Genomic DNA, 20,963 nt, shown 5'->3' on the forward strand with positions numbered 1-20,963 from the left:
TTCAGATTTGATTCTCAGACTTTTGGGACCTTGGGCAAATCCAGGAGCCAGACTTATCAAAGAAAAGCTGTCCTACATAAGAAATCTAGTTTCCAGCGTGGGCCATTAAACGTGATTCTTCGATACAGATCTGCTGCTAGAGTTCGTCCCGCAGACCTACATCTGTTCCATCTGGCTTTGCTGTTATTCTGTGAAAGAATGCTCGACCCAACTTCCCAAATATGTGAGCGTATCACAAGATAACTGGACCGAAGTGGATTGCCTTATCAGTAACAGTCATACTTTTGCCTTTGGTCCTTTGCAATTACAGCCATAATAAAGGCACTAATGTTTATTACCGGGGATACAGTAGACTGGAGAAAATACAATGGTGCAAGATCGGGGTTTAATTAGTTCCATGAGCATGCTCGTATCTCAAATCATCTTTCCCCAATGAAATGAATAGAAATGCCATTAATCCATTTCACCCTCACCCCAAAAACAAAAACATTGGTTTATGTTTTGAAACAAGGGAAAATATAATTTGATAGTAATGTACAGTATTTTATAAAATATAAAGTCATGACATAATATTCTAAAATATCAAGAATTCAAGTTTTTGCATCATGATTTCATGCAGCAGTGCAATTCTTGCTGGTCTTTCTGGTGTGCCCGTCTTGGCCACCGGTAGACAGTCTAATACTGTCAAACAGACACAAATGAAGAAGAAAAGTCTTCTATTATTACTACAACTTCTGTAAGTGACTCAACAAGATTCTTTTATATTAATCATTTTTTGTAGAGTATAAATAATTGTATGCCAGAGTATTATTATTATTTGTCTGTTTCTTCACCATGTGTGTTCAAATATCTTTAAATGTTGTATGTTTAAATATCTATCTTACCTTTGAAACCGTGACTATCGATGTTGATGAACTGTTACCGTGTCAATGTCGTTTTGTATCGTTTGTTAGTATTAAGATAAGGAGATGTTTTCATAAGGCAAAGCTACCTTGTTTTAAACACAAGGTTTATATAAAATTATCATGTTTCGTGTGACAGTAAACATTTAGTAGTAGTGGCATTAAACAGCCAGAAACCCCTGTTTTGATGGCGTGTTCAATATTTGCCCAACTCCTTCTTATTGTGAAATGAGTTGACTCAAGCTCGGGGCTACCATTAATTACTCGTATCTCGTTTGCACTCAAAAATCAAAGAAAAAATTAATACACTTCCAGATAACTGCTCATACAATACCTCGATAAACTCTGGTCACTTGTATCTCAAAGCACCACTTTACTCTCCCTATAAATAGTACCTCCAAAGGCTAATATTTAAATATTAGCAGAAGAGCCAGATGGAGAAAAATGGGTATTTATACTGTCTTGAATGAACCTGATTCCCAAAAAAATTGCACATGTAAAGTTGAAAAGGGTGCAATGGCACTGCCATTGATAAGAACAATCATTTGACCCAATAGCATTCATGATAAACCACAGGCCGAAGCGTTGTTCTGGTTTCTCTTTTCTAGTCAGTCTATCTGTGGCAGTCTGCTTGCATCGCGTGTCTAGGTGGCCAGGAGGTACCGATTGGCAGAAGACGGCAGCCAAGCCTATTTATTCTGACAGGAGATCCTCTTCGCTTGACATGAGTCTGCTCGTGAGTGTCACATGTAGTGTTCCTGGCATGGGCCACCAAGCAACCAGGCGCCGTGCGCGGCCAGTCGTGCTCTAAGCTGCCGGAAGTAGGTTTGTCAGGGTTGCAGCTTATGCACAGCTGACTTAACTGTACAGGTTCTCACTCCAGACACTGGGTCAGTGTTCCCTCGTATTTAGGATTTGCAGTGTGTAGAAGAAAATAACTTAACATGCGAGAGAAGTACATTGAAACCATGATTTATTAATGATTGGCGAATTGAAAAGTATGCAGAATTATTTTTGTCCCATTATAAAATAGAACTGCAGTAACTGTCCTGTTGTAATGTATAATTTTTAAATATGGAAATTAAACAAATTGTCCTGGAAGTGAATTTCTGTAGATTGGTGGCTCTGCAGTCTATCCATTCATTTTCTGAGCCGCTTATTCTCACAAGGGTCACGTTGAGGGCTGGTGCCTATCCCAGATGTCAACGGTACACCCTGAATTGGTTCCCAGCCAAGCACAGAGCACATAGAGACAGGAAACAGTCTCACTCAGAATCATACTTGGGGGCAATATAAAGTCTCCAATTAATGCATAATTTTGGGATGTGGGAGGAAACCAGAGTGCCCGGAGAAAACCCACGCAGGCATGGGGAGAACATCGAAACGCCACACAGGCGGGGCCAGGATTTGTACCCCGATCCTCAGAACTCTGAGGCCAGCACTCTACAGCTGCACCACTGGGCTCTGCAGTCATAACCACAAATTCGATTTTACCTATAATTGGCATTATAATTTTTCTGTTTTGGCGAAGGATTTTAATCTCGGTGCATCAGTTATGGTCAGTGCCGTACACAAGTTGATAGTCACACACCTGTGCATGAAGCACAAGTCATAGCCCAACTGCTGTTGTCAGTGTTCTCTTCTGAGTCACAATTGTAAATCTCAAGTGGCCAATGAGGCTGGATTCCGGCTTCAGGAGTGCAGCTGATGTGGGGAGGGGGGGGGGGGGTTGACCCTTCCGTATGCAGGTATAAACCGCTTTCTCTTCCTGTGTATGTATAGGCTGGTGTGTATGACCTAGAAGACGCTAGACTGACTGACCCACTGGTCATTCTCCGAGCCATCTGGCAACTACATACTTACCCTTCCCACTGCCTCACGCAATTCCTTAAGCAAGCATAAGTGTGCTTAGGAGGACTTAATCTTAAAGAAACGGGTTTGGGCCACGCTGTTGGCGAGCCGGCAGGGATGCGCCCGGCCATTAGGTCACAGGGTTCCTTCAGCCACATAACACTAAAGCGGTTTGAAGGCCAAAGCTCCACCTGTTGTTGCTTGGACTACAACCTCTGGATTGAATCTACACTGATTGTGGGACACGTCTCAGACAAAACCTGTTTATAATCATGATTTTAAAAAAATAAATACTAACCTTTCAAGGGACCCAAGCACTCTTTATAATAATTCATTGGGGTAATTTTAATATAGAGTGAATTATGGGGGATACCTTCCAGTCCCCCCCGCTATAAGTGAAAAACTGTGATCTGGAGAGACCTTTTAAACAATTTTACCCAATCCACATTATTTAGGCATTGTAAGCATATTTAAAAAAAAAAAAAAAGTAGATGGAAAATATTGTGGATGTTGTCCATGTGTAGGCTACCCACTTGTGGGAAGATTCATCAAGGTTACCGTGTTTTCTCCATTTGAGGATAGTAACTCTCACCATGCTTTGCTAAAATCTTCAAGTTTTATAAATGGCTATGTAAGCCTATCCAGACTGATAAATATTGTTTTTGTGTATTTATCATCTATTCTTGAATGTCTTTGGATTGTGGCATTTTGTTGCATGTTTTTTTAAAAATGTATATTATTTTAGATTTATTGGCCAACTTCATTTTATCAAACAGGTTCTATTTGAGTGATTTCTTAATTTAACTTTTGTGGAGTCAATACGGCTTGGGTGTGGTCAGTGACAACGAACCAAAAAAGCAGAAAGGAGGATCTGTATCCACTTTATGCTGGAACAGTTTTACTGTGTCACGTTGGACTTTTTTTTTTTTTTAGCAGCTGCTGTGGTTTATTTGTACATTAATGGCTGTTTATTGAGAATCAAAAGTAAGAGTGGAGTAAGAAAAGAAGGCAAGCAAAGACAAAGTACAAGCAGTAAACAAGATAAGGAAAATAAACACTACAGTATATACCTTGAGCAGAGACTCATTGCAAGATTGCTCTATGTTGCAGTAGTCCTACACACTGTGAGGGAAGGACAGGACAAGATAGGACAGGACGAGGACCGGAGGGAATCATGCAATGGAAGGATCGTGAAACCCGCTGTACAACTGCAATGTGGTGGGAGTGGCTATGTAAATTATAAACATCTATAGGACCATGGTGTGAGTGAAGGGTTACCCAAGAAATTCATTGTCGCAATGAGTAAGGGGCCCCACTCCCAACAAATAAGCCCCAGGGATGTGTGTCCCACTGTGGGGACTGAGGAGTCCAGCCAACAGCAGCCTGGTGAACAGAACACCACCCAGGGCGGTCCACTAGCCTCACAGAGATGCCCTGAAACCTGGCTGACCAAAGGAGACTGCAAGAACCCAGTGCCACCTCGTCAGCCAACGCAGTAGGCTTGAGGAGTGACAGGGGTATACAGTACAGATTTCTGTGATAGACAAGCGGATGCCTTCCACAGAAAAATATGTGTGCTTGTATTCATGTTATCGAATATTGTTTGGGGAGCAGATGTTATGAGGGATTTATAAAAAAAAAAAAAAATGTCCAAGAAAGCAGCTTTACAAATTTAGTAGGAGAGGGTGACGATCCGTAATTCAGTGGTCTCCTTCACTGTTCTGACTGTACGAACACATTTCACTACAGTTGCCTGCCAGTGCGAAAGAAGACAATTGCCATTTGGTGACTTGCCCTCAGGTTGTGGAAGGAAGTTTCGCTCGAAGCTGTTTCCACTTGCGCCCACTGAACACTGCTGGCTTTTTCTGCCAGTGCAGGGCCAAGAGTCTTCCAGAAGAGGGCCTTGGTAGAGGCAAGACAGTCAGCCAGACAGCCAGCCAGCCGCATCGTCTGCAGTCTCGGTCTGGGGCTACTGCCTGGACCGGGGCGACTCATGTTACCCAGACAGATTTGTTCACACTGTTTGGGTCTGCTCGGCTTTCTCGCTGGGCCTCTGAGCCAAACGCGGCCGAGGTGACTTAATCTGTCATTAAACTCACATTACACCGGGACAGAGCCTCGGCTCAGGGGGGCAAGAGACTGCGCTCGCTCGCCTCCTCGCTGGCATGGCTGGCTGCATTTGAGTAGACACAAGAACCTCCCCTCCCCCGAACCCCTCATCCCGGGCATGCCCACACACCATGGCACAGCTTGACAGCACGACACGCTGCAGGAATAAGTGATTTGCAGTTCAAGGCGTTTGGGTGCAGAGGAATTCAATGCGCCGCCCAAGGATCATTATGGCTGATAACAAGATAAAATGACCTCTTCGTCCTGGTAGTCAATGATCACCAGCATGAAAGATTTCAAGAGTCACAAACTTGAGTACTTTTTTTTTTTTTTGTAAAACACCTTTCCAAGTCAATGAGTCACATGTTTTTTGATGAACTAGAATAAATTGTTAATGATTGTGCAAGATATTAAACGAAAACAAAGCCAGCCAGGACAAAACAAAATTTCCTCACAAAAACAAGATTTTTGTCTCACATTAAGGTTGATTAAATGTCGAGTGGAGCTGTTTGGTCGTCTTTTTGTTTTTATTTTAACAGCACAAACAATCGGCTGTGTGGTGTTTCATATTTGCTTCCTCGCCAGCTGACCTCAGGGCCATCTCAAAAACAACATCGTCAGCCAAAGAGTCACATTGATTGCTTCCCTTTTTGTTTTTCAAGGTGACGTCACTCCTCAAATCACCGGCTTTGGCATGCTTTGACAGGAATGTGCAGACTTGTGAACAACCTCCAATTTGTTCATATTGCAAAACCATTTGTCCCAAAGGAAAGAATGGAAATAATCAGTTGCAAGGTCAAACCATGGCTATCATAAAAAAAAATCTTTTTCTAGCTGTATTGAGTGGGATTTTAACATCCTTAACTGGAAGTAGGAATCTTACTGGCTGACATTCTTCTCATGTTGTACTCAACAACTCCTCTTGATAGTCATCATTCTATAACTATTTTTTTAAAAAGCCAAAGAAAATACAAAACTGCTCATTGAAGTCTTGCAAAATACAATGACGGAAATGAGCAGATATTACTCATCTTGTGATGCGGCAACACATACGGAGCAGCAACACATGCAAACAGCAGACAAACACTCATTGGCATATAGCAGAGGTGCTCAATGTGTCGATCGCGAGGCAGTCTTGGTCGATTGCATGACGTGTGCCAAAAAAAAAAAAAAACGTCAGCCAATGTTCCCTCTGAACTGTGCGCTTGCGCAGTTGTGCACCGCTGATGCAGTCTCTTCGCAGATATTCTGCGATGCGCGCAAAAATAAAATAATCCAATGCAAATTGAAAGTATAACATACAGCTATTCTGTTTGTGGGATTTTGCAATGTGATTCATTGAGTGAGGAATGACTGGTTGTTACATCCAATGGAACAATTCACAATCGTACTGTAAAAAATTAAAAGAAGTAGACTTCTTTTAGGCAGCACACAGAACTTTCTCTAACAACGACCGCTGCGCCCCCACACTCTCTTTTTCCTAGTTTCCCTTACACACCTCTGCCCCTGCTCTTAAAGACATACACTCATATTTGCAAATGTTACAGTACTTACGCAGCGTAATAATGACAGCGTCCACCACCGCTGCTTTAGTTAGCAGCAGAGTCTGGGCAACGTCGAGCAAAGACGAGCTAGACATGCTGCTTATGTTTACTTTCGATATTAATAGAGAAAGTTAAAAAAGAAATGCTGTTCTTTTAAGATGCAATGACTGTCAGAGTATGTGAATAATTGAAGAAAAAGTGGTTAAACTGGACGAGATTTTCTCTTTTCTGAGTGGGAGAGGTCTGGTCTGAAGCCAAAGTAGAAAGTGCAGGATGAGATGGTGTGTAATTTTAAAATTCCACCTTGGCACAGCCTGATCCAGGAGTAAAGCACAGACAAACAGTTCACAAAAAGCTAATTCTGTATTTTAACAACATAACATTAGCCTTAATCAAAATAAAATTTTGCAGAGAGAAAAATCTGATAGAAAAAAATCAGAAAATGATACTCTGGATTTAAAATTTTCAATTATATTAAAGCAGTTGCAAATTTGCAACCCCTGCCTGGAAAGGGTTAAAACGGTTTGAGAGCATCATCACTACCATCTTCCCCCCTTCCACTCCCACCCTCGTCAGTTGGCTGCTTGAAAAGTAGATCTTGGGGTAAAAAAGTCTGGGCAGCCCTGGCATATAGTCTCTGCTCTGTGTGTGATCTGTCACTGAAGGCGCTGAACCTCACCTTTTTGTAGTCAATGCTCAGGTATTGATAGTTGCTTCGACTGCGATTAATTGAGGACGCCGTTGGTATTTTCTCAGTTGTGTGTGTCTCCAAACACGTGCATCATGTCATCCTCGGTTGCACAGCCACCACCCCTGGACTTGTGGATCACATTCAGGCGCTCACTCTTCCGTTCAGACACCTTCTTTGCCTCATAGACACTCAGAAATCGTCCAAATCTCACATGAATTCAAGTAACACAACTGCAAGCCCCGCTACTCGCGAGAGAAGAGATCTTCAATTATAATTGTGAGGCGCCGGCTTCCGAGTGATTTCTCAGGGCAAAGGTCAAGCAAAATCTTCTGATGGATTCAACCCATCAAACCATATCAAAGGTGGCAGTTTTACTTCTCTCAACATTTTTGGTTTTGCAAACATGATACGTTGATTTCAATGGAAAAAACATATCTGTACTGTAAATTAAACTATCAGTCCTAGTAAAACAGAACAATGCATGAACATGAATAAATGTATTCCCAAAAAAAACGTTGACACACAGTCACCTTTAAATTCAGACTTGCCTTTCCAGTTTACTTCCGCATATTATCTGTTTGCGGCAACACCTGCTTATTTGTATATTTTTTCCTTGATTCCCCACTTATATATTAGCGTTTTTTTTTTTTAACAGCAATTTATGCTGAGGGGCAATTTTCAGATTTTTATTATTCACAGTCGGGCCCGCTGTGACGGTCTGAGCGCTCTAGGTGCTGCAAAGTCTCTTTGTGAGTAATGCACATGCGCGTATATTTTGTAAACTTCCGACCAGTCTGAAACATCCCCATCCATGCTTCAGCATGTGCCATTTGACAACTTGTCGCCGAGTGTTCATGTTCGCTATGGACGTCTCAGAAAGACGAACACAGTGAACGTATATATATGTGTATATCTTTTTTATCAACTTTTGTTTTAAGGTTAGGTTATAACGTATGTTAGCTCCCTCCCTGTAGAAGAAGGGGAACTATGAGACTGGGAGAGTTCCCAGTAAGCGTGTGCTACGTACCCAGAGTTCCCCCGTTAGTAAGGCACGCGCATTGATCACAAGGAGACTTTTCAGCACAGGGGAGCGCTCAGACCGTCACACCGGTCCCTAGCCACCACCTATGAATACTATGAATATCTATGGTCTACTCTATTACTAATAGCAGTAATACATTATGTGCACAGATCAAGAAATACTTCGAGCTGGAGCCGTTGGCCCGCGGCAAGCGCTGGATCCTGGACGGCAGCAGCACGGACCACGTGGAGGCCGTGAAGGAAAGTTTTGCTCAATTCATCGGCTTGCTGGAGGACAAAGACACGGCGGTCGGCAGGATATGATGGCGTAAGTTCGCGCCAAGAGACACGAACAGCGGACGATGTCACCGAAATGTCCCACCGGCGCGCGCGCACACCAACAAATACACCCCACCCCCTCCCTTCTTCAGGACTACCTTCCAGGGGCCTTCAGAACCACTTAGAACCTCGTTGTTATGAAGATCCTCCCGTTGAGGTCGGCTTTGTAATCTCTAGCTGTACTCCCGCTGACACACACGCTCACACAAAGCGGAGCCCAGGTTGCCTGTAGATAAAGTTCAACCCTTCCACTAATTACTTTTCAGGATGTCCGAGTGGGAACTCTTGATGTTGTTTCCGCCGCGAGTGTGTCGTGCACACCAGTTACATATCGGCAATTCAGCGTGTGATACCGCGTCTAACCTGAGCCTTGTAGCGCTATCTTCATGGAGTCCGCTGTACAGTTACCACGCAATCGCAGTACTGCTACTAATCATGTGACTGTGGGAGTGCGCTACTAGGTTTTCAGTGCTTTTAGGAATGTGCAGCATATGCCGCTTTATGTATGGAATAATTTTTTAACATTTTTTGTTCATGCATTCCACACCAAGCATAATATGGGAACCCTTCACTCGAGCCAATGACCAATACAAGTATTAGGGGCACATTGTAAGGATATAAATACTGGAATCAAACTGGACTTTTATGAGGGGAAAGACGAAATAGTTACAAGCAAAACAAAAGTAATTGTATCATTAAAATATGACCAGTTCACAAGAATAAAGTTGTATCTAGTTGTAATGGGGTTTTTTTTAATGGGGGAAAAGTTGTTTTTTCCAAGTTGCCATTTTACAAGCAGGAATGAGCTCTATTATGGGAATAAATCTGTAATATTAGGAGAATAAAGTTGTAATTAAGCATCTTAATTTTGCTCACACAAAAATTGTTGTAGCAAAACATGAAACTTTATTTTTAAAAATAATTATTGCAAAGACTTCATCATATTGTGAGAATAAAGTTGAATTAAGAATAAAGTTTTACGAGAATAATGTAATTTAACAAGAATGTCAGAATTAAGGACAATATTACATTTTTTTTAAATCCTATGATGAGGATAAAATCGTAACATTGGCAAAATGTTGGTATTGGTATTTAATGAGAGAAAGTGAGAATTTTAAAAAAGGTGGGAAAATTCCTTGTTTAGGAGAGAAAAATCCACAAGAATAAAATCAAAATATTGTGAGAAAAGTCGTTTTAACGTACTGGCTAGATACACGTAATGCCTTTTTTTTCACTTAAAAATTGGTAGGAAAAAAAAATCAATATTTTCAGCGTATTTATCAATTCACATAATATTTCCCCTTTTCCCCCTCAAAATCTGACATTAATCTGTTACTGTTTTCATGACTGTTTTCTTTTCTTTTTGGCGTGCCTGTCCCACTCACGTTTGAAGTCGCACAGATTGGATGTATCGACAGATGTGTTGGATTTGTTTCCGTCAGTGTTTACGCCTCCCCGGGGTCACCCGTTGTTTTTTTTGTTTCGTTATTTTGTCCTCATCCGCGTGGGCTTGCGCTGCCGGGGCGGCCCAATGCAAAGTCAGTCAATCAGCTGCGGCAACAGCTGCAAGTGACAAGTCCCTGTCTGACACCCTAATGCCTTCCAACTGTCTGTGAAGACCCCCCTCTGGCCCAGACCAGCCGTGACCCCCGCACACCTTCACCTACACACACACACACACACACACCCGCCAGAGTGTATTTGCGTTCTTCTTTTCCTCTCTGCTTTTGATGTCATCTACCTGGCATCCAGTCTGCAATATTTATCAAACAACAGGATGACTTTCACTCTTTGCGCTTGTCTTTTTTTTTTTTTTTTTCCATCTTTACTTCTTCAATCCTGACTCGTTTTCTGTTTGTGAACAACTATTAAATTTGTAAAAATCCAAATTATTGTCTCGGCTGTATCTTTACAATTTATAGAACTTAACAACGGTTAACTAAAAAAAATAAAACCTCAGAAGATCATCATAATTTAGTATTCTAATAATAATTTGAATAATAATGAAAAACGTGAAAAATAAGAAAAGTGAGCGGGCCTACGCAGCCTTACAGTGTTCCCGTTATTCGCGGGCGTTACGTTCCTTATACTCCCACAAATAAAGTATATCCGTGAATGATGGGTGCAGTATTAATATACCTATGTATGATATGTACCGTATTTATCCAACCATAAGATGCACTTAAAAGTAAATTTTTCTCCAAAATGGACAGCCTACCATGTGTGCACAATTTTTGTGTGGCTTAGCCAGTCAAGTACACTTCAACACACTGGTTACAGTGTTAGCATGTATGCTAGCTCGTTTTAGTGTGTATGTAAGCGAGCACATGATGGCCGAGAGGAATGATTGCTTTTTACATCTGTGAGCTGAAAAAGCTTACGTAGGCCCGTGTAGCCAGGTCATTCCCGACGATGTTGTAGATACTCATGGTGTCACAGCGAAATTAAAATTAGCACACAACAGCAAACAGAATAGCATAACTAGCAAATAATAAAACAAATAAAAGAATGATTCAAGAACGAATTGACACAAAACATGCACTTTAAATGCAATTTACATCCTCCCAGTGTGCTTTGCAGGACTAAGTACCTACCAAACACGCTAAAACACGTGCACGATGTAACGTGTGCGTTTAAGTGTACTTTATTGGACAAGTCATGCAGCAACATTTGCAAAGGTTGGAACTCTGTGTGCACACAAGATGCACCACGTTGTAAGGTGCCATGTTTAACTAATGCGGCACCTCCTATTTTTACAAGAGAATCTAAGACCTCGGTGATAAATGTCTGTGAACATTGTTTTTTTTTTTTTTGGTCTTTTTAAAAATCTGCGAATATGCGGGGCTGCAAATGGGCAAGGGGACGCTGATTATCTTTTCATGGGGCAACATATTTCTAGTTTAGTCACTATTCAGTTTGTGTAACACTGTACATCTGCTGTCCCCTCAAAATACTGAAACTCAACACACAACTATTCTTGGCTAAAGTGCTGGCAACAAAAGTGCGTACACCCCCAAGTGAAAATGTCTTAAATTGGTCCCAATAAGCCATTTTTCCTCCTCCACTGTCATGAGACTCATTAGTGTTGCAATGTCCATCCATCCATTCTCTACCGCTTCTCCGGGTCAGGTCACGGGGGAAGTAGCTTCAGGAGGGATCCCCAGACTTCCCTTTCCCCAGCAACTTCATCCAGCTCTTCTGGAGGGATCTTGAGGCGTTCCCAGGCCAACCGAGAGACATAGTCTCTCCAGCGTGTCCTGGGTCATGCCCGGGATCTCTTTCCGGTGGGACATGCCCGGAACACCTCACCGGGGAGGCATCTGGGAGGAACGCGGATCAGATGCCCAGCCACCTTATCTGGCCCCTCTCAATGCGGAGGAGCAGCGGTTCGACACTGAGCCCCTCCCGGATGACCGAACTTCTCACCCTATCTCTAAGGGAGAGCCCGGACACCCTGCGGAGGAAACTCATTTTGGCCGCTTGAATCCGGGATCTTTTTCTTTCGGTCACGACCCACAGCTCATGCCCACAGGTGAGGGAAGGAACGTAGATCGACTGGTAAATTGAGAGCTTCGCCTTTCGCCTTAGCTCACTCTTCACCACAACGGACCGACACAAAAGTCCGGATCACTACAGACGATTCACCGAACCGTCTGTCGATCTCCCGCTCCATTCTTCCCTCACCTGTGAACAAGACCCCAAGATACTTGAACTCCTCCACCTGGGGCAGGATCTCACTCCCGACCCAGAGAGGGCACGCCACCCTTTTCCGAGTAATTGTTGCAATGTCGAGGGTGCAATCGGGGAGAAGGTGTGTTGAATTTGGGCTTAATAAGTATACCACTAAATGAAAATTTCCCTCCCTGTCATGTGACTTGTTTGTGTCACAAGTCGTCAAGGGTGACTGGGGTTATCACCCGCATACTACAGTACTCACTGGAAGTTCAATATGACACTCGACACGTTCGAGTGACGTCAGTAGCGAAGAATGATCGAGTCATGATTGAAGCCCTTTCCCCTGCTCTCTCAATCGATCTGCCTCGGGGTCAAATGGCAGGGAAGGGTCTGTTAAACTAGCGTCGCAATCAGTTCTTGCTCTTCGGAAGTACACAATGTGTGACGGCATGGTCAAAAGGGCTCGTAAATTGTCCCCGAGAATTATTTTGTGGTGAACTGAATTTAACAACATTTAGAATAAAAAGATGACAGTGGGTTGTAGAACTTCCATCAATCCATCCGTCCATTTTCTTTACCGCTTATCCTCACGACGGTCGCGGGGAGTGCTGGAGCCTATCCCAGCTATTCTGAACTGGTTGCCAGCCAATCGCAGGGCACTTGGAGACAAACAACCACGCTCAAAATCACACCTGGGGGGCAATTTAGAGTCTGTGATTAAATGCACGTTTTTGGGATGTGGGAGGAAACCGGAGTGATTTGAACCCCGGTCCCGAGAACTGTCAGGCCAACAATCTACAGCTGCACCGCTGCACCATGTTTGTCTGTCTCTACTGTCTGCTCTATTTGCAGAATAAACCCCCCCCCCCCCCCCCCCCCCCACCTAAACGTAAAAAATGCCTCGTAGGACTTTGGCCAGTCCCAAGTGTGACGCTTAAGTGCGGCCGGTCATACAAGTGCCGCCGGGTCAGGCGCTGCTGGTGCTAAATCTACCGAGTGCGCTCCTGGTGTTGAGCACAATGTGTCACGCAGGTTGCTACGGCGACCCTTTGATCCACTTTTCCAGTGTGTGCCCCTGAGCCAGACGTGCTTCTCTTCAGTCTGCTGCACAGCGCGGCACCTCGGGAAGACCCTGCCCTCCTCTTTTTTTTTTTTTTTTTTTTGTTCCTCTTCCTGTATTCCCCTCCGGCTCGCTCTGCTTCCCCTTCGGTCACGCCGAAGGAGACTTTGCTCACTTTTGGGCATCCACGGCGGAGACCGAGAGGGTGGAACTTCTCGCTCTGTGTCCCTTTTTTTTTTTTTTTTTTTTTTTTTTTTTGGACAGTACTGGTACATTTACGATGTGGTAGTCCTAAAAGTCTGACATCATTTGAAATCTGAATACCGAGTCCAGATTTCTACACCCATTTTCCAAATCGCGTATTCTCACAAGGCTCAAGGGTGTGCTGGCGTCTATCCCAACACCCTCAACTGGTCGCCAATCTAATCGCAGGACACAAAGAAACAATGATTCGCTCTCCGGTTCGCACCTATAGGCAATTTAGAGTCTTCGATCAACCTAGCAAGCCCGATTTTGGAATGTGGGAGGAAACCCCCCACACACACATACACAGGCACGTGAGGGATGACATGCAAACTCCACACAGGGGAGGACGGATTTGAACCTGAGACCTCGGAATTACGAGGCAGATGAGCGAACCAGTCACCACCACCGTCACCAACATTAAAACATAATAGTGCAGTGAAAATGAAATGATTTCACAAAAACCGAAGCTATTTTGAGGCCACTAACATTATGCATTTTGAACATTTATACTTAAATGTGGGATTAAAAAATATTTATATGAGCCATTGAGAGCTAGAACAAATATTTTCATTCAAAGGTTTGGGGGTCACGCAAAAATGTTTTAAGTGTTCTAAATGCGTTGTTTGTTTGGAATTTTTTTTTTTTTTACCACATTAAGAATGTCTACAATTAATTTCTCATTGTCTTTATTAATGTAATACGAGGACCCGAAAGAAATTGACCTTATTCAATTGAAATCAAACTCCTGTGATTGGCTGGCAATCAGTTCAGGGTGTACCTTGCCTCCTGCCTGAATATAGCTGGGATTGGCTCCAGAACTCCCGTGACCCAGGTGAGGATAAGCGGCTCATAAACTGGATGGATGGATGGATGAAATTAAACTTGCTGATCTTATTGGTACTTGACACTATAAAGTTTTCGATAGATCCTAGTTATTGTGGTCGTAGTGCAGTTTCTAATATTTTGGTTGCCTCCCTCTAGTGGTGGATGAAAGAATCACTAAATTAAATCTTCAAAATTCAGCATGTTACCGTGGCAGCAGTTTAAAAACAAAATCCATTCCAGTACTTTTAAGTACAGTTTTGTTTTTTTTTTTAGAGTTTTTCATTACTATACATTAGCATTTAATCATTTTGAATTTTTTTCCAACATTTAGGTACAAATTTTGTTCAACGTATGTGCATTACATTTTAATTGAAACACAAAGTTAAAAAAATCTATTTTCAAGTGCAGTATTACTGGTCCGACTGCATAATGTTTCTGATTTTCAGTAGTAATAAATGTACTTCTCGGACTCAAGCCTTTGCCTTGTTTTTGATGAATTCTGGTACTACTACGCTACTATATCATAATACTGGATAAACAAAAAGTTTAATTTCTATGAGCTGTTTAGATTTTAATCAGTTACAACAATAACCAAACTTTTGTAGTTATTTATATTTAGATATTTATATGCAGTATTGTATTAACTAATTGCTTTTACGTTCCTGTGGCTTTTGGTTTTTTTTGTGTTGGGCACATTTTTGCACGATATTTTATCCCTGACTAAGGTACTAGACTGCAAATTAAATTAAAATAAACATTTTCAGTGCATCACATATTCCCTTTTCAAAGGCAACAAAGCGCAATGGAAAATAATACACGACATTTCAGAAACCCACCATATAAATAAAATTAAATTACAACCGGTTACTGTTGCGGTGGTGTTAATTAGTGTTAGCTAGTAGCGTGCCCCAACTCACGTAAATTAATTAAAAGAATTCCAGAGATATTAAACACGATCATTGAGCGAGTGGCTAATTAATAGGCTTTTCTTTCGCATAGATCAGAATCGTAATTATTCGCCAAGTATGTGGGGAAACATACAAGGAATTTGTCTCCGGTAGTTGGAGCCTCTCTTGTATGACAAACGACGACAACAGACAATGCGCTAACGGTTACGTCGCAATAAAGGCTGCTCGGAATACGACAAGACTTCAAGGGATGTGTGCAGTTTGCAGTGAGTAGTTGCGCAGTAATCTGGGACCGTGTCGATGGTGCAAATGGCGCGGAAACATCTGAGTGGATGGTGCAAGTGACTCTGATGCTACTTGTGTGCGAGAATCTTGTGGTCGGTGCTCTAGCGTGTGCTAGAGCTGACGTTAGCTCGCAGGCTAGCCGTGTATGTTTTGCACAATGACTCAAAGACATCTGCCCGAAGTTTTCCAGTTGGATCCACTTGCGTTCCGACCCTCAGGCCAGTTGCGAAAAGTTCTCTCAATGCTCTCGTCAATCAACCCCGCCAGTTTGTCACATGCAAATGTGTTTACAGGACAAACACAAGCCGGCTTGTTTTCTTAAACCCGGAGAGGAATCCCTCCGCGGCGTCTTCCCCGTGCTCTTCCGTCGAGTGCGTTTGTGTCTTTGTGCTGATAACAGATGTTACCCCGACGTCCATCTTGGCCTCCCACCGTTGATGCCGACGATGACGCTCGACACGATGACACCCCGCGTTCCCGGGTTTTTTTTTACTTCACTTGATAACGTACTTTCCCCCGCGGTGTGCGCTCTGCAAATGTTTTATCCGATTATTTATGTACATGGGAAATCTAGAATTGTAAATAATGCTAATTACGTGAGGATAAATGTCAAATTGCACGGTTCCATTTGACCCGTAGTAAGTACAACAAGATAACTATCAATCCATTTGCGTGTCATAAACAACATCTTTCTTCCTGCTTGCATTGGAATTCAAACCTTCTCTTCAAATGATGCTTCCATTATTATTAACGCTCAGCCAAATTTGAAAGCTAGTCAAGGTAAAAAAAGGTCTTTAGAATCCAAGTTTGTTTTTTTTTTGGCTTCCAGTCCTGTGTGTGTGATGGTCTCGCTCCGAGCTGTAAAAGTCATTAAGGCTTGATTGACTCTTAATGAGTTGAACTCCGAACTGGTTGGCACGAGTCACATCCGTCTTGCTTTTATTTACAGTAATGTGTGTGCGTGCACCCCCCCCCAAAAAAAAAAGCAGCCTGGCTCCTTATTTGGACTGCAGAACTATCCCACATCTTGGAATGAACCGTTAATACTTTGAAGTCAAAGGAGGCCATTTTAATATTTACGGTTATGATTTCTGGATTTTTCTTTTGAAATCATCTCTCTCACAGTGGACATGCACCTATGATGAAAATTTCAGAGGAGTGGGAGAACTTGCAATACAGCAGGGTGTTCAAATACTTATTTTCTTCACTGTATATTGGTCGAAGTGGGCCAATTATTTATTATTTTTATTATTCCATTATTAGGAATAACACGCACCCCAGTTTGCTTTCATCACAGGACTACCTATTAGTCCTCTATGAAAAACTTTGAAGTTGAATCACAGCAACCCACTACTAAATTTTTGTCAGTCTTTGTACAGCTAGCTAATTAATTACCTGCAATACTAGTGAGGATAAGCAGTTATAGCAAGGGCAGGTGTCCTATATACCGTACTTTCCAGCCTAAAAGCCATGACTTTTTTCACACACTTTCAACCCTACGGTTTATGCGGTGATGCGGCTAATTTGTGCCACTAGGGGTGCACTCGAGCAGAAAAGGTAAGAGTGAGACCGGTGGAATATATGTGACTTTTACCAGCTGTGTTAGCGTTGCACTAGCGTTAGCGCTGTGCTAGCATGTTGCTGCTGTGTTACTGGCGTGTCTCAGTGATATTTACCAGTAAGTTTTATTTTAACTGGTCATGTTAGCATTAGCGCTAGCGTGGCGCTAGTGTAGCACTAGTTTTGGCCCCACGCTAGCATTAAACTCTCATCTTTCCACCTTTCTTTGTAAATATCTCGTGTTTCAATGTGGGCACTAGTGGCTTTTACACAGCTGGGGCCTATGTATGTAGCAAATGGTATTTCCTTAACAAATGTACTTGGTGAGGCTTGTAGCCAGGTACACTCTGTAGGCCGGGAACTACGGTAACCTTAAAGGGATAAGCAGTCCAAAAGTTGATGTATGGGAAGGAAGTTAAACTGTCAGATGACAGTCAGTTACAAAAAAAAATAATAAATCAAAGTGTTTATGTGTGTTAGTTAACAGGCTGTTTTCTGGTTCGTGGAGACGTTTTCTTTTTCTACGAACGGTAGTACACTTGAGCCGCCGGAAGACCAATTGCCCCCCACGACGTACGTTTATCTGAGGCCACCTAAACGCCTCGTGGTGTTTTTCGTTCCCGTTGTTTGTCCTGCTGTCTAAATGTGTGTGCGGCGTGCTGTTTCTCTTCCACTCCGCGTGGCTCCGGTGCTGATGGAGACCCGCATCCCAGGTGGGCGCCCCCCTCCCCGAATGCCCCCGTGTCCCCCCCACCACATCAAAACAAGAGCAGGGAGAGCGGACCTCTTGCTTTTCAGACAAACATCACTCACTTTCCTTGTTGTCTGAGGAGCGGGGGGGCAGTGGTTTATCTCCCAAAGCACCCACCCCCGCCCACTTCCCCGCTATCGCCTTGCACCCGTCCGTCGCTGAAAGCAGACGTCCGTCAAAGCCGGGGCGGCGCATTCCTTCGAAAGGTCAATTAATGGCGGCCACTGCTGTGAAATGGGCTCAGGAATCGGACATTTTCATTTTCAAAATGGACCCCACCCTGATCCGGAGCCTTCTGTGAGGCTTTCGAGGACACCTGCCCTCGCTCCCTTTATCTAGCCGGTTTTTATTAGGGTCAGGGGTGAGCTGGAGCCCGACCCATCTGACTAGGCCGGAGGTTGGGTACGCTCTGGACTGGTCGCCAGAAGACACAGAGCGATAGATAAATGACCCTCAGACGCTCGCACCTATGAACAATTTCGAGTCTTCAGTAAACCCGACGTACCTAATAATACATAACAATCCCAAGTTAATATTTAAACCCCAGACCTGAGAACTTTGAGGCAGTTGAAGTTTTCAAAACCTTGTGGGCGTGTCTTCTGAGTGTGCTGAAACCACGCCCCTCTCAGCTGCCAATCAAAAACTGCTGACCTGGAAAAGAGACACTAATTCATCTTGCATCTTTCTTATGCCTGCACATGACCACGCGATATTTGAGCTCCGACAAAAATGTCAACTTAAAGCCTCCACAACAAAGTGTCGAAAGCAGCCATGACCCCCCCCCCCCCTCCCCCCAAAAAAGAAAGAAAATACTGAGATTGGTTAGGTGAATCCAAAACTGCGAGCATGTGGGGGACAAATCTCTAAATTCATTTTACAGGGGCTAAAAGTACAACCTACTAATCCACTGCAGCCCCCCCCCCCCCCCCCCCCACACACACACACAAGCCAACTTTTGCACTGTCAGGCGCAGGAATGAGGCCCTGCAGCCCCTGACCCATGCGGGCAGGTGATTCTATGGCCAAGGGTAGGACGGGGGGGGGGGGGGGTCTTTTATGAGCGTGACCCTAACATGGCCATCTCGACGAGTCTAGACTCCGGAGTCCCCCGTCCTGCTGATGCCCACCAGACTGTGACTTTTTACAAGTCCCAAAACAAAGGAGGAGGAGCGGCATCGCGGAGCGCCGTCATCGGCACGTAAATTTACCAAACGTTCCCGTGGGTTTTGCCGTCTACTTAACTACAGAAAAAACAGGCGTCTATTGGGGGTGAGGGGTGCGCTGCCAACACTCACCCCTGACGCGCTAAGGTTTGAACGTCACGCGAGACGTTAGCACGCTGCGCAACACTTTAGCCAAGCTAAAGCTAGCGTTCAAACCCAAAACCTCTCAGCTGTGAGCCGCAAGAAGCAACCACTAGCAGACCGTGCAACTTGCGCACATGATTTTGCCGTGTCTGGCGTACGGCGGGGGCGGGAGGCGGATTAGCTCATTGAATCTTAACAGTTTACAGCTGACGACTCTGCGGGCAGCTTGCACGTCTCCAAAATACAAACGAAGGGGGAAACAAAAACAAAAACGAGCGCGTCTTTTGTGGAGGGGGGGGGGGACAATCGAATAAACACGGCCGGGGCGCCCAGAGAAGGAACACCTGTGTTTTTCTACACCGCGCTGGTGAGCGGAGCGGCCTGACTCACGCCACAAAACCGCAAAGTCAGATGAGCCACGGCGAAGGTGGCCCGTGAGTCAGCTTTGTAGCCACAAATAGCTTTTGAGGTGGTTGGAGATTAGGTTTAAGTGGCACACAGGTCGGGGAAGAGACCGGTTCGCACATTTAAAGAAAATGGCTGCGCCGTAGCGCTTCACGTAGGTAAAAACATTCAAGGTCGAGGTGCGTTACGCCCGTTGGATACGCAGACGGACGCACGCACTTAAGCACGTGTTGATGGTGCGTGCAGGCGTGAAAGAATGCTCAAATGTCTCCGGTGTTTTGATCACATGACGATCACGCAATTACTGTTGTGCTCACGTCGGAGCCTAAACATCCTTCCGTGGGATGAACGGCACAAAATGAGCTTCTTGACCACCATTTTGCTCTCATTCTGCTTTGCTCGGCGAAGGCGTGTTTGAGGCCCGACGGAGCTGCCCGGCGGCACCGAGCGCCCGCAGTAAGTGACTCCACGGAGCGAGTCATGCCGAAAGGGGGTGGGGGCGCATCGTGGCGAGAGCCGCCCCGGCCGACGTGGACGGCGGCCGGCTCGGCCTTGTCAACAAGACCGGTGGCGATCCACAAGGCCTGCGGAGGTCATCCTTCAGCGGCTGCTGCACGGAAGCTTTCTGATGAGCACGTCGACACGTTTAGCATCCCTGACTTACGGATTAGGTCCCTCCGTACCCCAACTACAGTTTTTTTAGTAGCGTATACACACCGACCTGACATTTGGAACCCACGAATCTCCCGTCCTTTGCACCCGTGTAATCCATTTTTCATGATGAACCAGGTCTTTTGGAAAAGTATGAAGAATGAATCCATCCTCCCGAGTGTACGAGCAATATCCAGCAGTGCAACGAGCCGGCATTTTAGCTAACACGAAGGAACAACGAGCTACTTTCTCGCAGGTATAACTAATAGAAACAAACGAGTCCGCTTGAGGGCGCTCCTGTCCCGTACGTCACTTCCTGATTCTTCTCGAAAACAAATCCCTCGAGAGGATTTTCACAAAAAGCCAAAAACATCAAAATCATGTTTTGTGGTGAAAAAAGGCACGGGACTGTTTTTTCTTCATTAATAACATCCTAAAAATCACGCATTTCATGACCGTTGCCCTTTAACAACACACAAGGAATTTGTGTGCACTCGTACACAAACACTAATGACTTTTGTGCAAAACACCCACTCGATCGGCGTGATACGTATAGAATGCGCCGGTCGCGTTAGGAACTATTAAATGGCGCGTAACGTTTGCACTTGTGAGACACCCCCCCCCCCGTCCGTCCGTTGTTGTGACTGAAAATAGAAGACACGTGTGTTTACCGGGCCGGATTTGCGTCGCACATTCAAAGGTGAGAAGCGAGCGTTCCTCCGCCGCCGGCTCAAAACAAAACGCACGTTTACGAAAGTGCCGCCAGCCTGCGCCTCGGCCCCTCCCGCCGCGCCCACTTCACATAGGCAAGATTAAGTAGCAAAAGTGACATCCA

The 20,963-nt window shown here is 44.3% G+C and overlaps 1 protein-coding gene across 3 annotated transcripts in view; it reads left to right on the top strand.

The window, feature by feature from the left end:
• LOC133499167 (ADP-ribosylation factor-like protein 15) overlaps window positions 1-20,963 on the top strand; it is a 131,483-nt gene that overhangs the window by 102,960 nt on the left and 7,560 nt on the right. For 2 of the 3 annotated variants that reach the window (XM_061816816.1, XM_061816817.1), the window contains exon 5: window positions 8,289-10,300. In XM_061816816.1, the coding sequence (XP_061672800.1) occupies window positions 8,289-8,441 (153 nt within the window). In that variant the 3' untranslated portion in view covers window positions 8,442-10,300. Of the gene's footprint in view, window positions 1-8,288; window positions 10,301-20,963 lie in introns of those variants that run through there. The other variant, XM_061816815.1, reaches the window with a different exon arrangement.

The sequence above is a fragment of the Syngnathoides biaculeatus genome, chromosome 4, assembly GCF_019802595.1.
Source record: "Syngnathoides biaculeatus isolate LvHL_M chromosome 4, ASM1980259v1, whole genome shotgun sequence".
NCBI lineage: Eukaryota > Metazoa > Chordata > Actinopteri > Syngnathiformes > Syngnathidae > Syngnathoides > Syngnathoides biaculeatus.